This window comes from Phalacrocorax aristotelis, chromosome 6 (genome assembly GCF_949628215.1).
Source record: "Phalacrocorax aristotelis chromosome 6, bGulAri2.1, whole genome shotgun sequence".
Lineage (NCBI taxonomy): Eukaryota > Metazoa > Chordata > Aves > Suliformes > Phalacrocoracidae > Phalacrocorax > Phalacrocorax aristotelis.
The window spans coordinates 23798284-23816199 of record NC_134281.1 but is presented as its reverse complement, the minus strand read 5'-3'; the positions used below and the strand labels follow the sequence as shown (position 1 = coordinate 23816199).

Here is a 17916-nt window from a genome sequence, read left to right as displayed (position 1 = left end):
TTAAATGTTCCCAAAATTCTTACACGTAACTACTTTGATGATTGGTCTTGTATGTCATTAAACTTTCTGCAATGCATTTGAAGGGAGAAAACAAAGTTGTATTGCTCTACTGCAGAACTATACAATGTTCTGTATTCCTACCACCCTGATAACCTCATACATTGATAAGACTAGAGCTAGCAACAGCACTCCAGAAGTACTTTATGCTGTGATGCACGATGCACACGGAGGGACGTACTACCGAGTTGGATTTTTATTTGGATAAAAAGAATAGGTTAGTCAAAAACCTTCTTAAAGCATCAAAAGATGATTGTCAATTCAACTTTCCTTGTCTTAACTGGTATATTACACTTGTAATCTTTTTATCAAAACTGCCATTTCTTGAATTCTAAGATTACGCACCACAGTTTTTATAGAATTGATATTTAATTCCTGATTATAGACTTTTGCTGCTTCTGTCTGATTTTCTTCCCTTGCACTGAAAAGTAGATGCCTTTCATCATTCATAATTCAAAGCAAAGTGAAAGAAATCAAAGCATCAGACACATCTCTATGTTCTACAAAACTCACAGAGGCTGGAAATCCGGTGCTGCTGCTTCTATACTGGGTCAGTAACAGCCTAGGAGTATCTGCAGTCATATCCCCCTTTTCAACACAACCCATTCTAATATCAAATTGTTCACCTGAGATGGTTTGAGGTTATTTGACCAATTTCCAGTTAATTTGCCAGAAATCTGCCACCAAAACATTAGAAAGGTTGACTCTTTTAAATCAAAAACATTTTGTGGGGACATACTGATTTTGTTAAGTCTTTCAGAACAAGCATCCCAAGGGATTTTTTGCCAGCTAGCCCAATTTGTGGGTGCCCTGCTTGGGCCAAAGTTGTTAGCAGACCATCTGGGAGACAGGAAGAGCTGCAGGTCATTCAGGTTTCCAGTTCACACTTGGTACTGAAAAAGTCAAAGTGGAAAAATTATTCCCCTTTTTGCCCCCAAAACAAACATTTCAGGCTCCTCCGCCTTCCCCCTAGGAATTTTTTAAACTTAAGCTTCTAAGGCAGTGCAGAAATAATTGCTGGTTTTTAAAATTACTGAATTTTAACACAACAGAAGTCAGTTTCCAGCCATCCCTTATTTCGCCCTAAAGAAGGAACATTATGATTTGTTCAGCTCCTGGGAGATGAGCAGAGAGCTCTTCCTCTGTGTGTTGCTGCAAGGTTGCAAAGCAGTGAGAACCTCCACATCACTGTTGCTTATTTACAATAAATGGCTTTCGAGTAAAGCATTTCATCTTTTCCAGGGATTGGTTTCCTTTCTTTTTTCTCATTGTATAACAGAAAGAATTTGTGAATTAATCTGACCAAAGCAAACACATCCTACAGTTCTTTCCCAGACAAAACTCTCGCTGAGATCAACTGTCACTTTTACTCAGAATAACTTTTTCCTGTGAAAGAACTGCAAGAATTGGCACCCTCAGTGCATCCTACAATCTTGACTGCCACTGAAATTGCTACAGTTTTATATCCAGGCCAAGTATAACATACTGTTTCTTACTCTTCTCATCCAACGGAAAAAAAAATGCCCTGTAGTTTTCAAAAACTCACCTTATTAGAGCTAGCTGTATCTCTAGACTTTTTCTAGCCCACAGTACTAAGTGCCTTCACATTTCTTAACTCCATGCAAGGAAGGAGGATTCATTTTTGTTGCCGGGACTGGGGACTGAAGGTGTCCAGGTAAGCCGCCTTGCATTAGTTCATAGGCACTGCCTGAGGCCAGGTAGGGATCTGCATCCAAAGCTCCACAATCCAACCCATGGTTTCCTCCCCCTACCACCTTTTTTCACCTCATGGTTTGAATTCTAATATTTTTGACATGTGATATTTAGGTGTGTCTTTTTGTAATGAAAAAAAACCAAAAAACCCTTCTTTTGTTTAAACATGCAGAATCTGTTATGTATCTGAGGACCAGCTGTGCAAGTGTACTTACAAGTAGACTTTCCATGGGTCTTCTCACAATTTGGACAATGATAGATGTCGATATCTGGTGCCTCTTCTTCTTCAACACCCACACAGCTGGAATATATGAAGGCAAATATTACATTAGCTTGAGTCCATCGCCAAACATGCAAGCACGCCATTAATAATGAAAAAAACCAAACCCCAATAAGCTGTGCATTTACTATGCAGCTATGCTGAGTGCTAACGGCTATATCGAAGCCAAGCTTAGGTGCTTTTTACACTAGTCCTGTCAGACTGCATTTTTTGCAGCCTGCATTCCTGATGTGGTGCTAAAAAAGGCGTCAGTCAGAAGCCCACCACCACACAGAGTGTGGACCTCTGTGAAAATGTGGCAAAGAATTTTTTTTCCCAGGGAGACCATTTTGTATCTATATAGAGTTCCCCAAGCACCATCCCACATAAACCCAATTAACAAAACACATCTTCTTTACCAAGCATGTATGGACAGCTGCTAGGTACCAGAGTAATCTTGGCAAGGTATACCATATGCAAGACTTCTATAAGTTCCATCTCTATTACAATATACAAAGATGAGGAGGAAAGGAAGATACATAGCTCACAGCACTTCTGGCTGCCAAGAAGATGGATTGTGTCGTGGCAGCTGCTTAGAACACCCACCGAGATTATTTTGGATGGCACAACATATGCAACAATACAGCACAGCCTGCGGGCGCACCACATGAATGCAATCCAATGGCAGAGCACAGCACTGGGGAAAAACAAAACTAAACTGCAAAGGATTGAAGTACCCAAGATAAGAAGTCGTTGCGCAGTCAAAGCACCAAGCAGCCAGCCAAATAATCAAACTCCAGAATGGCACTGTTCCTTCTCACAGAAAGCAAACAGGATTCTGCTCCTGCCTGCTCAGTCTGAAGTGGCCCAGGCTGTAAGGCACATTTGCAACACAGAAAAAAGAGTTTCAGCTGGGTGCTGTGAGATACAGCCCTTGTGTCATGGCTTCATGAGAGCTCCACTAGGCAAGAGGATCCGCGAGAGGCAACAAAGGTAGCTTCAACTTAACCACCTGCACAAACAAGCCTAGATCACATTGCGATAAGAGCACTCCTGGAGATCCTCTACTTCACAGCCTGAAACGCCTTCTCACTGCTCTTCGCTTAGCAGAACACACCAATATCTCTCTTCTGCCAAAGAAAGGGTCTGGGCATGTGTCATGGCAATGCCATCTCCATGCATGTGGCCTCCTTGTATCCCACTGGCAGTGCAAAGTAGTGATTAGTGCAGGAAGATTAATTCAGAATTTTTAGCTAATGGTTCTGACCCGCAGGAAGCAGAGGAGAGGATGCTTGCTCCTCTCCCAGTGGCAAGGCAACAGGGTGGGTCTGTTCTGTCAAGTGACTTACAGAATCCCTCAAACCATTCTCACTGTGTTCAAGCTCTTCAGGACAATACCACAGTGTCCAAAATTACAAACAAGTTAAATAATTGGAGAAAGTCATGTAGGTTGGATACACCAGTAATTACTAAACATGATGGTCTAGATGCAGAAGGCCCTAAATTCCTGGTTGCTGGCAGACAGGAAGGTGTGTGGATAAAGGAAGGGCAAGGTATGATCATGCATTCCCATCATGTATGATCATCCATGCTCTCTTATGCTTTTTTAAGCCTTGCAAGTCACCGCTGTTGTGAACCAGCTACCTGGCTCCATGGAGCTCAGAGCTCTTTTGATGACTTTGGTGGGGGGTGAGCACGTGTGCACACACGGTGTACATGAGCACACACGCAAACACATGCACGCTTGGAGCAGAAGCAGTGTTAAAATACACTATGACCCTCTCTGTTTACAAAGGTGGGTTTGAAGCCACTTTTGAATCCAAGGCGCTCAGTGATGTGTAACTGTATACATCATGATTACAAAGTACAGATCGACTTGCTTTTAGAAAAGAGGATCAATAAAACCTACCCTGAGTCTGCAACCAAGCTGGAGAAAGCCAAACTAGCTAAGATATGGAAACAAATCTTTTTTATAACCATTGTAAATATTTTGTCAAAATAAGATTTTGCCAAAAACCTTAGTGGATATTTTCATCCTGTTGCAGCTGCCAGTGTGTGTATGGGACCCAGCTCCCTCCAAACCAAAGTGTACAGGGGGAGAGAAGCTTTGCAACCAAAGCCAGAGAAACTCTCCTTTTTGTGAGCTCAGCCTGTGAACAGGCCAGTAAGCAGGACATTAGTCTTGAATCGTGTAAAAGCAACTGCAGATTTGGCCAATATTTTTTTTTATTTAACAGTTACTTGAAAAAATACAAAATTATTGAGTCTCCCTGGGCAGACAGCATGGAAAACTGAGGGGTAAGTTTGCAGACAGGAAAAATCATCACAACAATCCAGTCCTCAGAGTCAACTATATACAGGCAATAAAATACCAGATTACGCGGTAGAAAATTTAAACAAACCCTGGCAGATTAGACCAAGCATAAGAGAATGTAGCAGGTTCCTCTACCCATAAAGCTGCATCAGCTGCTTCTGCCACTGGATTCAGCTTGTTAAGCTTAGTAAAGGTATGGATTAGGCTCTATAAAAGGGCTTGAAAAGTCTATATTTAGCTAAACTAAAGAGATGAGACCCTTGGGTGCTACACAGATTGCTACGAGAGGAGGTATGAAAAGCTACTGCACTGGCTTCAGTGTGGTGGGAGCTATTGTTCTGAGAGCAAGTAAAAATATTTAACTAGAACAAAACAGAAAAGTAAAAATAACTGACCTCAAATGCAAACCGTCTTCTAAAAGATGCAGTCATCTTTTCCAATGACAACATGGCTTTTGAATAAGGTTTGGCCATTTACAGCTACTCATAGGGAGAAGCTGCTATCCTCACTGTATGTGAAACTGCAAGTACAAACTTTCCAAGTGATCACCCTACTGAAATGTCTCAGGTGATCTTTAACCAAAATATGAACCAGGTCGAGTTTATGCCCCTTTTCTCAATGAAAAGAGCCAGGTACTACCGCCAGCAGAACTGTTTGTGGGTTTCCATGTCAATATGCACATAAAAAATTAAATTTCCACAGTTAAAGATAGACTGACAGAGACAACCCCTCACAAATGTTCTTGCCACAAGAACAAGGATTTCTTGCTGGGTGTATTGGTTTTATGTCGCAAGGTTTTGGTAGCAGGGGGTCCTTCAGCTCTTCAGCAGTGACCTACCCTTGAGTTGGTCTCCAGAGCGTTGAGAACCAGGGGATTGCCAGCCTTGGCAGAAGTCAGCGCAGAGTCCTGAATCAGCCTCCCACCTAATTTACAAATGTATTTTTCCTCAGAGTGGTTACTTAACAATATAATAGAATCAAATAATTTCTCCAGCTGAAGAAAACCAAGTCATCTATAGCAGCTGAACAGTGCTGTCCTTCACCTCAAGCCTCCAAATTTGAGCACAAATGGTGCTTTGTGTTTTACATTTACTTTTTTTTCATGAGAACACTCCACGTTGGTCCCTCCAGTTTCTTTTTTCAGCTCCATTTGCCTGAGAGAAATACAAGCATAAAAAAGACTCGAGCCAAGCATTTGACCCCCTACAATGATCAAACGGGTTCAGAGTCAGCCAGTGCAGGATCACAGGCGGCATGCTTGGGAGCAGCCTCCAGCAACAGGCCCTGCTGCAGCCAGTCCCACATTAATCTGTCAATATGAGCCCTGGGTGCGTTATCATTGGCAGAGAAGAACAGGAAAAAGCTCTCAGTGGCACTTTTGTGTGATTATTCAGGCCTGCTGATGAGATAAAAATGGGCATAAGAGGTTCAGCAAAGGAACTGCGAAGCATTTGGGAAGGCAGAGCTTGCAGAAGGATGGGCAGGGAGCAGAGGGCCAAATGGTAGGATGCAGGGCTAGAAGCAGCCTTTTGAATAACAACAGGAGCAGATTTGTTTCATTTGTATCAGCAGTCCAAGAATCCATTTCACAAAGCCCGGAGACACCCCAAAATAGCGTGCTAACATCCCAGCAACACCCCACTCTGCTGCATGAACGCACAAATCAAGCAGCACAGCATTTACATCTGAGAAAGAGGTCGCTAAACACATCCTGTTCACACAGCAAGGGTACCTCACAGATGCTGGTGATTTTGTACTTGGAGACGTGCGCAGGTACAAAGTGTGCCTTCCAATGAAGCATTTAGGGATGTCCCTGACTGTGAATTATCTCCAGCTGCTGCTTTTTAACTGTGTGACAATTAAGGCATACACGTTCTTGGGGAAAGCATCAGGTTCCCAAAGCAAATTAGAAGGAGAACACTTTTACTTGATGAAGGATAAGGAAGGAAGGAAAGAATACTCTCCCAGACATTCTGCAAAGCCTCATGCTCGCTGTCCCATCAGTATGAACACTGGAGAGGCTGCAAACATAATGAGCCAGCTGGGAACCAGGGATGCAGCCGGTGCACAAGGTAAGGATGCAGGACGCAGGAGCACCAGCCCTGCAGCAGCAGCCAGCACATACCAGTCTACCATCGTCCTCCACCTATAGAAAACTTGTTCCACTTTTTTGCCCAAATGAAGTAAAGATGGCATAAGAGATTAATTATTGTGCATCCATGAATATCTTGTTGGAACGATTTAAAACAACTTAATGGTTGATTTTTAAATGGTATTTAAGTCATTTAACTCAGGTTAAGGCAGTGAATAAAACTAATTTGATAATGACATAAAAGTGAAACATTATTACTGGTGCATTTCAATTTTACCAAAACTGTTACAAGAAAAAAAAATAATGAAAAGCAAAGCCTTTGATGTTGCAGCTGTTTAAGCTGATACATCACACATTTTACAGTGACTTAAATGAGAATTAGCACAAACAGAAGCATTTGCAGTCAGAGGCTACAAATCATATTTTTATTAGAAACTCTGCACTTTGCCACTTGAAAATGAAATTCTTTCTGTGTTCACAGTGAATACATGTTCAGATTTCAGTGTTCTGACAAAGTTAACAATAATTTTTTATGCAGGCAACAATAATAAAAGGTACATAAATCAGAATTGTTTTTATAGCACAAATGTTTACAAGGACCTTGCTTTGTCATCTTCAATGAGATGACATTTTAAGTAATTTTAGGAGAAAAATTAACCCACATAATAATATCCATTCTATCAAAACCATGTAATCTCCATTATCAACCAGAAGACAAGTAGAGAGAAATATAAAATAAAACAACCAAAAAAAGGGTATTTGGTGGGAAAGAAAATAAAATCTAGTAATACCTAAGAGAGCAGAAGGAAAATTAAAATCTTACCTTCTGAAAAAAAATAAAGCCATATATTTTGTTGACAGTTGGACTTGACGATCCTAGAGGTCTTTTCTAACCTTAATGATTCTATGATTTTATCTGTTCCCAAGAAGCACTCTTCAAACATAGCACAAACATGAAATAACAGGTCTTCAGACAGAGAATTGGGTTTGTAAGAAAGGTTTCAAGCCAGCACAGATGGGAGTCATGGCGTCTCCCCATGATGCTCGGCACCTGCACACTCCTGGGGGGTGATGCTGCATCCTTTGCTCTTTGCTAAACCGCCATGGACCACACTGACTTCAGATGGGAAGGGGCACCCTCACTCCCACCTCACACCCCTAATTACAGCTCCCAATTTCTGAGTGGGGAAAAGCCCACTTTTCCCCACATTTTACACTTTCTTGACCAAGAAGGTCAATACAATTGTACCTTTTTGCAGATGAGGAATTTGTCACTGGTGAGATTGGAGAGGTTTGCCCAGGTTACAAGCAGGCCAGCAGCACAGCCCAGTACCGTGCTGCCTGCCTCATCCATGGTCAAATATATTGTTCAGAATTTGTAACTAGCAAATAAATCACTGGACTAGTTGTTATATTCTCTGTATTTAACTTAAAATCTGTTTTCAACCTTTACCACTTCACCAGAAGCATGGTAAAGGCTTAGGGAATTTTAACACTGGTAAAAACCGACACTTTAACTCTTATTTCACACAACCACTTATCTGCTTCTCCTTCTCTCCCTGAATCAGTCCAAATCCAAGTAACTTTTATTTCCAGCCACAAAAGGGGGATACCACTCTTTCATTAAGTTTTGGAAAGTGGTGATCAATTTTGCGCTCCTCTCCCTTCTCTTAGAAGCTGGAGGCAGCGTTGATGGTCTATAAGCCAGGAGAGTGGAGGGTTGTGCTGATGGGCCCATCTTCCAGCATGCCCGGGGTCTGGCAAGGTTACAGGCAGCACAGGTGCTCAGCTGCTGGCTCTCAAGCATCAAGCGCCTGTTCCAGCCCAGCATATGAGGATAGAGCATCAAAGCCCTGTGTGGGGCAGCTATCACAGTGCATTGAGGCATTTTTATGGGTATCAAGAGGCATTCACAGCATTTTTATAGGTAATAAAGGTCAGAATTAGCAATTAACCTGAGCTTATTCCTATACCTTAACAACTGGTATAATTTCTTCATGTGTTGCACAATAATGCTTTTCCATAAGAACAAGGTGTCTTTTGTAAGGAAGATACCCACCCAATTTCAGAAGCCTCCACCATCTGAAAAAAACTGTAGGTACTGTGGGAAAATGAGGACTTCCCAGCAGCAGGGACACTCATGCTTCACATTTTGCTGCCAGGCCAGTCAAGTGACAGCAGTTTCTTGTGTACACATCACAGCATCCAGAAACGCAACAGCCAACACTGTCGTTGCAAGAGATGTTAAGGACAAGAAAAGTGAAAGAAAGAAGCTGTTCCAAGAGTGGTGAAACGAGCTGTTTCCTGGGTTTGAGCCTCATGTGCTGTTTTTCTGGTGGCTGTTACAGGGTGAACTCTGACAGGGCTCTTCCATGTACACTCTCTGGTGTCTAAGGAGCAAACAGACAAGCCTTTTCCTAAGCAGAAGGATTTGTCTCATCTAATCAGCCATGTATTTTCACAAAACAGGAATTTTTGAGACCTCAAGCCTGCTGTCAGATATGGTTAAAGCTGAACAACAAGTTCAAACATCATTTGGGAGAACAGAAAGACAGACACATCCGTGTCACTGCCTGGGGAGACCAAAGAGCAAGCAGTGGTAGGAGAAACCCCATGTGTGCTGGCTTGGGCACATGTGCAAGTGTCCGTACATGGGACTTGTTGAATTAGGGCCCTAAATGAGAGAGAACCCTAGCTATACTAGCTAGTATTTCATGTCACCTTATATACACCCACCCTCAGTGCACTAGAAACATAAATTTAGAGGGAAAGACGTTTTGAAACACAACTTCATCTGTTCAGTTCCCTTCAGGACCACAGCAGCTTCAGCAATGTGCAAACATAAAGGCAAGGAAAATGCACACTATTCATCAGATTGTTAGGACTGTCCTTAATCTCAACTAAATTACATAACTTCTTTGACTCAATTTCTCCACCTGTAATGCAATAATATTAATACCTGCCTGATAGCTTTGAAGGCTGCTCTAGTATAAATAATAAATATTTGCTCAGTGCTTTGAAGATGACAATCTCTGTGCAAGGTCTAGGTTGTGCTACCTACACAAAGAGCTTTTGCCTTAGAGGTTTGTCTCAACTGCCTGTAAATTCTTCTGTGGGAATTTACAAATACATGTTTTCCTTGTGACACAATCCTTTCCTGGGCTTCACAACTCCATGTATTTTCATGATTACTTTTTTAAACTAAAATTTATATTCAGGTTTCCACAACTCTGGGCCTAACGTTGGTGCCTGTTTAAAGCAAACACACTGTCTTTGAAACAGGAAGAATTAGCCTTCTCCAGCTCATAAAAATCTTGAAGGGGCTTCTTTTCTATTCTACACAATTTTGACCACATTCTTTCAATCTTAAGTGGTTGGGGGGAAAAAAACAGGAGAAGGTACAGGCACTTCAGCCAGCAGAGACTGACCCTTGGTGATTTCATACTGTCTAAGGGACGCTAGCTATGGACACACAACCTTAGATTGGGCCTTACTGGGGAAATGTCCACACAACTTTTGCCATCAGGCTACAAACAAGTACATACAGCATATATCAGGAATACTGTGCTAACACAGGATACATATTCAAGTAACTGAAGCATCAACTGTATTCTGAATAGTTGTCATACCCTTAAAAGCCACAAAATCATTCAAGATTCATGTGTCTCTCCTGCTCAGTACTTGGGGGCTGGAGACATGACATTAAAAAAGTTTTATTCCAGCAAAGAGTCACAAAAGTATTGGTGCTGCAACTTCCTCCTGGCTGTGTTGTTAAAAGCAGGTGCAGGGGGTGTAAAGGGCAGTTCAATACACTACAGCCCCCCAGACCAGGAGGGGACACTGGGGCATCAACCTTGGCCAGCTCCAGCTGCCCAGGCAGGATGCAAGATCAGTGCCAGCACCCCAGAGCAGTCCCGAACCAGCCTTTCCGAAGACACAGGTTCAAGTTCTGATGAGGAAAAGGGCATGAATGGGACTGCTGCTGAAATCAGGAAGGACTACAAGTGATGCTCTCCTTACTCAAGATACACTTCTCCTTTGCTGCGAAAAGCCTGGTTCAGCACCCAGAGAGAGAGACGTGCTGTCTTAGGGGCACAGGGTAGGATATATCTCCATTTCTACCTTATTTGTTATTTGGGAATTCCTTGGGGCATGGGGGCATTGCCCAATCTTTTTGATGTTTGCAGTTGTACTAGAAATTAATAGCTTGCTTATCAAGTAGGTGCCTTTTCCTTTTAAAAAGAGGAACAGAGTAAATCTTTGTTAAGGTTGAGAAACGCAAACAGGATTAAATCACAGCAAGGAGCTGCTCTCTCTTGCTTCTTCATCCCTGCACTTCAGACAGTTGTACGAATTTTTCTGTCTTGGATAAACTTTGCTCTTTAGTTGACTGAACCACGTTTTGTGATTTTTTTTAAACTTGTTTGCAGTTGTGGTATGCAGCAGGGAATTAGCCCTTTGGGAGAAAGCATGAATTACTTGACCTCTATAAAACTTTTGTAAAAGTGAGTAGAATCGGGACCTCCCTGAAATACAAATGTTAGGGCCAACTAAGCCAGCTGTAGAATATTTTTTTAATTGCAAATGGCTGAGGGACTTTGGACGTTACTGGCCAGCAGAGGCGCTTGGCACCTCCTTCATTAAGAGATAAAAATCTGCCCTGTTTCTGGTGTGAAGACCCTATCTCTGCAGTATAGTCATTCAAGTGTACATTCTACCTACATGTTTATCACAGCCGTATCTGCAAAGGTCTCAACATAAATCTCTGAAACCCCAAAAACATTAAATGATCGGCTGCTTAGAATAGGGGCTTGCTGCTCTTGCTGAAAGTAGCAAATCACACAGAGCCATCCGGAGAGCAAAAAGTCACAGGCAGAGTTTTAAAAACACAGATTGAACATTTTTCAGAAGGTGCACCCGAAATTGCAAGTAAACCTGAAATAAATATAAGCATAGAAACAAAATGCAGACATTGAGAACTTAAATTACATTCAGAGAATTACAGATTTTATGTAATCAACAATATCCAGACTGTTCAAGCCTGAGTCATAAAACAAGTTTAAAAAACACCAGAAACAAATCATATTTAGCAACTGAGGCTATTATTATAGGATATGTTTCCCTAAATTATAACAGTTTTGTCTCTATTACACTGAACACTATTAATAATAATCTGTCCTCAGTTGTTATTTTTGCGAGCAGGTTAGTTGTGGAAAAAGACATCCTGTTTTTTGAGTGCATTATATCTGATCCACTTGCTGAAGTCCCCAGTGATTTCTGTAATCTCAAGACATTACAAAGTAAACAAAAGTTTAGATCACTCTTCAGAGAGTTAGTATTTTTACATTGTTTCATTGCTACTATTCAAAGGCATAAAATGCTGAACTACTCCAGTGCCTTAGGTGCATAAAACCCATTTTCAGCCTCTACCTACATTCAGAATGCCTTAAGGGAGATTCTTTTGAGTTGATGGTAAGAAAGTGAGTCCTTAACATACATTGCACGCTACATCACTATTTCACCTTAAGGAGGAATGTGTAAGAAAAAGAATTGTAATTTTTCACCCCAAAAGAAGCAGTGAAGACTGATACGGATAAAAAAAGAAAGGAGAAAAGGGTTCTTTGCCTTGAAGTGAGCAGCTGAGTGAAGCTGAAGAAAGAGGTGTGATTTTTAAAAGCATCGCCAAAGCCACTTGGAAGCCCAGGTCTGATTTTCATGAGTGGTATTCACACTCAGAAGCCTCTGAGCTATGTTAGCTACTACATATTCTTGTTCGTGAATGAATTGCTTGAAGCGTTTCATGCTTACTAAATCACTAGTCCCAGTTATGCAGAGAGACAGTGAGCTCCACCATCCAGCCACCCGACCACAAGTCTCCATCCCTTAGTCTCACTCCTGACCTCTTTTAGGCTCTGCAGAGCCAAGTTTCTTGTAAAGCAGCACAGGTTTGGCTGTGTTTTTCTTTCCTTCAATTGTGCCATTTTATTTCAACTATGAGTCAGATTCTGGATGCTGTTCTAGTCTTTCTAGGCTCCTCTTGGGGCACAAATGACAAAAAAATTGCCCTAATTGCTCAGCTGGGAATTACTCCAGCACAGGGGAATGCCTGGGTGTCACAGAACCAGCCTGCATTGCCTAATTTCATATCAGGTAACAAAAGTCCTCAGTAACATATCAAATACAAGACTAATTTAATTTTCCTTTCTTAAAAGACATACAGTTCTCCCAGTTAGAGTAATGGAGAGAACCACAATCTTCACATATTTAACATACAGAAAGAGGACTGAAGCCCTGGTGAGTTGTTACAAAAACATCTCTTTATCTCTTTTACTATCATGTTTAGCCAATGTAATTACTTAAAAGTGGTTACCCAACCTTTGCTGGTCTGTGGAGTCCTATATATTTTCCTAACATCCTCCACGGAGCAAATTTAAGCATACTGACATCAGGCTTATTTCTTTAGAAGTCTATTGAAAATGGACAATGATTTCAAGGGGTCCCTGTAACAAGGTGAATTAGAAGACTTTTTCTTCTAACACCTGGAGAAACTCAAAGAGAGATGAAACAGTCTGGGTTTTAGCCAGCCAATGTTATAAGAAAGCAGAAGCAACCTAAAAGCTGTTTTATTTTAGAAAAGTCATCAGTGACCATACCAGCACATTCGTTAAGGCACAAACACACTTACACAGAGGCGGTGGTGCCTGAACCCAACAGTGTCAATTTTCCCTCAACTACTTAATTTGGATCCACAGTGGTGCTAATGTGACCCCTTTGTAGAATAAAATCATAGAATCACAGAATCATAGAATCATTACGTTTGGGAAAGACCTCTAGGATCATCAAGTCCAACCATCAACCCAACACTACCACGTCTCCTAAACCATGCCCTGAAGTGCCGTGACTACGCGTCTTTTAAATACCTCCAGGGATGGCAGCTCTACCACCTCCCTGGGCAGCCTGTTCCAATGCTTGATCACTCTTTCAGTAAATAAATTTTTCCTAATATCCAATCTAAACTACTTCTGATGCAGCTTGAAGACATTTCCTCTCATTCTATCACTAGTGACCTGGGAGAAGAGACCAACACCCACCTCACTACAACCTCCTTTCAGGTAGTTGTAGAGAGCGATAAGGTCTCTCCTCAGCCTCCTCTTCTCCAGACTAAACAACCCTGCTCACTCAGCCGCTCCTCATAAGACCTGCTCTCCAGACCCTTCACCAGCTTTGTTGCCCTTCTCTGGACATGCTCCATCACCTCAATGTCCTTCTTGTACTGAGGGGCCCAAAACAGAACACGATATTCAAGGTGCAGCCTCACCAGTGCTGAGTACAGGGGCACTATCACCTCCCTACTCCTGCTGACCAGACTATTCCTGATACAAGCCAGGATGCCACTGGCCTTCTTGTTGCCTGAGCACACTGCCGGCTCATGTTCAGGCAGCTGTCAACCAACACCCCCAGGTCCTTTTCCTCCAGGCAGCTTTCCAGCCACTCCTCCCCAAGCTCATAGTGTTGCATGGGGTTTTTGTGACCAAAGTGCAGAAACCTGCACTTGGCCTTGTTAAACCTCATACAATTGGCCTCAGCCCATCGATCCAGCCTATCCAGGTCCAAGTGAATACTTACTGATTATCAACAATCTGTCCCATTTACTTGACAACAACTTGATGGTTGTCAACAGCTTGATGGTATTGCAACTTGACACTGTAATACCATTTTCTCCCTTAACAAACTATCCCGATTTGAAGTTAGTAACTTCACTGTATTAGTTTTATTTGCAAAGTGTTTTCCTGGTGCATCCAAGACTGTTTCTTTATTGCAGCAGCTGTCTGGGATTTGAACACAAGTCAACATGCAGTCCACACCTTCCTCCTAGCCTTGCTATTTCTCCTTTGCATGCCAAATTCCTCTTTGTTGCAAGAGCTAGCCAACATCGCTGTTCTCACCCAGTTATCAAGAAAGCCTCCAGGAAGAGCTGAAAAAGTATTTTACACACATCAGCTTGCATAAGAATTCAATTTTCTTGGTTCTGTATTTAACCCCCCACCAAGCTTAGGAGCCACAAATCTTTATATGAGGTGTTTAGTGTCATGGAAACTCATGGAAAAAGCATATTCTAGATTTATGTTTGAGACTATCCCTAGAAAAGGCATTTTTAACTTGTAGACTAGAGGTTTTGTACAACCTGAATGTAAGACATTCGCCTACACCTAGGAGTTATACTTGTGCAATCATGATACATACACACGTGTAGAGACTTTATAACCTGCACAGTGTCGTCTTGCTGTAGTTACCAGGTGAAGTTATCTGGAGGTCTTCCTGACCTCCTCAGTGGACACTGGATTTCAAGAAAAGAGCTTCAACTATTGCTTCTCTGCAGAGGCGGGAATCAAATTACTCTCTTGGGTCTGTTTACAGAGCACCATGCAGCTTGTTCAAGTGCTAGAACACCACAGCTCCATTAGCAAATGCTCTGCCCAGGCTCATATAACCTCCTCCACCAGACCCATCACACTGGGGAGTGAGGCATACAGGGACAAACTCTACCATAATGTTCACGTTCCTGGGGAGGTGGAGCAGCAGATCATTGTCACTGCACCATGAAGCAAGGGTAGAAGAAGGAGGAAACCACAGCCTGCTTATCTCTTCAGTAAACTGCACCTGGCACTTCTGCAGCTGCACCACTTGCAGTACCCAAGCTAGCACAAGAGCCTGGCACTGTGCTCAGCCCCGGGACTTTGGCAGCACTGCCCTGTGAGCCATGATTAGCTCAGCTAGCTTCATGCATGCTGAGACCTGCAATTCTGTTCCCTCCAGGAGCAATGACAAACTGTAAGCAGTGGCCAAATAAAATCCTGGAAGCAAGTACTGGCAATTTAAAATAAACCTCCCTCCAAACCGACTGTACGCCTTTCTCCTAACTGTTCCTACCCTAGAGTAGTCTCCAAGAAGCCTTCTCCCTGTGTAACTTGAAAGCCACCGCTGTTCTACTCTTAAGAAGGTGTTTCAATGGGCTTAAAGTTCTTTTGATCTGTAAGTCCTCGGCTGGCAAACCATGGCCTGAGAGAAGAGAAGGATGCTTTGAGCAAACAGCTTGCCTCTTATTTTTCAAGGGTGCATTGGGGTGTGCCAGGGTGTCCCAGATTACTTTTCCACAGTCTTGTCTGAAGCTGAATTAGCACGGCTATTGAAAAATTCTGATAACCAAATAACTTCTCACTTATTCATACAATTATTAAAAGTAATTATTAATAAATCAATGCAGATCCACTTCTCATCTGTCAACATTCTGGGCAAACCAACCAGGATATGTTTAACTTGTATTGAGTATTGAACATGTTCGACATAATTGTTCAAAACCCACCAGCCTTTGAAGTTACTTTCCAGTAAGGAGCTCAAAGAATCACTAGGTATTCACTGAAAAGGCTAAGCTCAGCTTTTGAAGCCCTGACAATAACGGAGGATATGACTCCATCGCAACTGGGTGCCACACCAACCTAGGACTCTGTGCATCTACACAGGGCTCTAGGCTGTGGCGAAGCCTGTGATGCTTGCTACTCACACTGGTACTCACCCTGACCAACCTAAAACTTCGGCTGGTGAGCTTACATACAGTTCAGCCTGGCTGTAGCGCAGATGAACTGAAGCCAGTCCTGAGGGTCCATGCTCAGAAAAGCTTGTACTCTTGAAGACACAGGGAAGTTTCTAGACTTCCAAAGGCTAAACCCATCTCCTTCCCCATAGTACCCAAGAACCCCAGTATTTTATCAGGAAAATAACAGTTTTTTAAAGATGGATGTTCACTAAATTGCAGGCAGCAATATAAACACTGCGGATGCCCTTCCAGAGAAACAACCACCTTTATCATGAGCAGCATGCAAAGCCACCTACTGAATATAAAGCTCAACGTCCTGCCACAGATGTCTCCGTGCTCATTTCAACATGCTACAGGTCACTAATTCCTGCTTTAATTTTCCAAATATTCCATTAAAAATGGCAAGGAATTCACCAAGTAAATGGTGGTGGTCTTTCCTTAGGTGTGCATGGCAATGAATCATCTTGCTACACAGCCTGTGCTGACTCTGAAACCCTGACTCGGTTTGGATTCAGGTAACTTCTTCAATGCAGCTGGCTTTGATATTAGGAATGGGTGGCAAGGAACTGAGTCACAATCTTGGCTGTCATCCCTTGCCACTGAATACCTGAGCAGTTCCTTAGTTTTGCACTCCATGAGAAGCTGAGAGGCAGAGACACAATTCTGCTTTTCTGAAGCAACAATAAATAGGTCATGTACCAAGCAGAGATGTAATCTCACTCTCACTCTTGCTTTAAGCAGAACATGTACATTTACAAAATGAAAACAGTACCAGAAAGACAGGAAGCCCATGAAGAAGACAAAATATTAACATAAATAAACTGTGAAACATCTTTACTGAACATTTCTGGTCCAGTAACGTAAATGGCGATTCGGACGAAGAATCTGAGATGTGCACTTCCTGTTGTGCTCTGTCTTTTAGAGGCTGACACCAGTGTCATAGTACCATAGAAACAATAAATTTCCAATTACCAAAAAGGCGTTAAGTTAAAATGCCTTGCAAAATGTAAAGTCACACAAAAATTTTAGTCATCTGAGCCAATTTCTGCTCTTAGAGCCCATCCTCTTTTATGGATATGGGACTGAATTTGGATCTGCTTATGTCTTATTAATAGAAAGAAACCTAAATATGAATAATGAAATAAAAAAGGGGAAAACACATGTATTGAGACAAGTTAAAAGCATGCCAGTAATCCTAAGGCTGTTTTTCAAATATACACAGATTTACCCCAGGTCTTCTCATGACTGGATGTTTTATTCTGTGTCAGATATCTTTTTCTTGGGTTTCAGAGGAAGTCCCTTTTGCCATATTAATATTCAAAACAACTTTTTCCCTTCAGTTTAGCTTGTGATTAAGCCATATCTTTTTTTCTTCTTTTTTTTTTTTTTTTAATTCACTACAAGGCATTTGAGTTCCCAGGATAAAACCCTATAAACTTGGGTCCTCTGACAACAATAGTGAAACTTGTTGAATTTATCACCTATCTTCTCAGAATTAAAAAAACAAACAAACAAACAAACACCAAACCAAAAAACCCCACTTCTATACTTATGCACCACTGGAGAGACAGATACATCCATACATGTATAAATCTACACAGACAGACACAAAGAACATTTTCATGTAACCACAATCTTGACCCTAAACAGACTCCAAGAAGTCCAGCAGAGAATTACTACTGATTTTATCTGGGAGATGCTCAGAAGCTACCGTATTTGAAAGAAACCTAAAAGTCTAAGATGACTTATGTAGATGACTGACATTAAACTGTTTGCTGTGACCCATCTAGGGACAGGACTACAAACATTCACCCCAACACCTATTGAGCTGCACCACTGACAAGACTTGGAGGCAGAAGATACAAGGTCAACATATAGTCTATCAT

The 17916-nt window shown here is 41.9% G+C and overlaps 1 protein-coding gene across 6 annotated transcripts in view; it reads right to left on the bottom strand.

Moving 5' to 3' along the window:
* The window catches only part of PHF2 (PHD finger protein 2), a 92461-nt gene that overhangs the window by 44978 nt on the left and 29567 nt on the right, over positions 1-17916 (bottom strand). For all 6 annotated transcript variants that reach the window (XM_075096668.1, XM_075096669.1, XM_075096672.1 and 3 more), the window contains one exon: positions 1986-2071. In XM_075096668.1, the coding sequence (XP_074952769.1) occupies positions 1986-2071 (86 nt within the window). The remainder of the gene's footprint in view (positions 1-1985; positions 2072-17916) is intronic.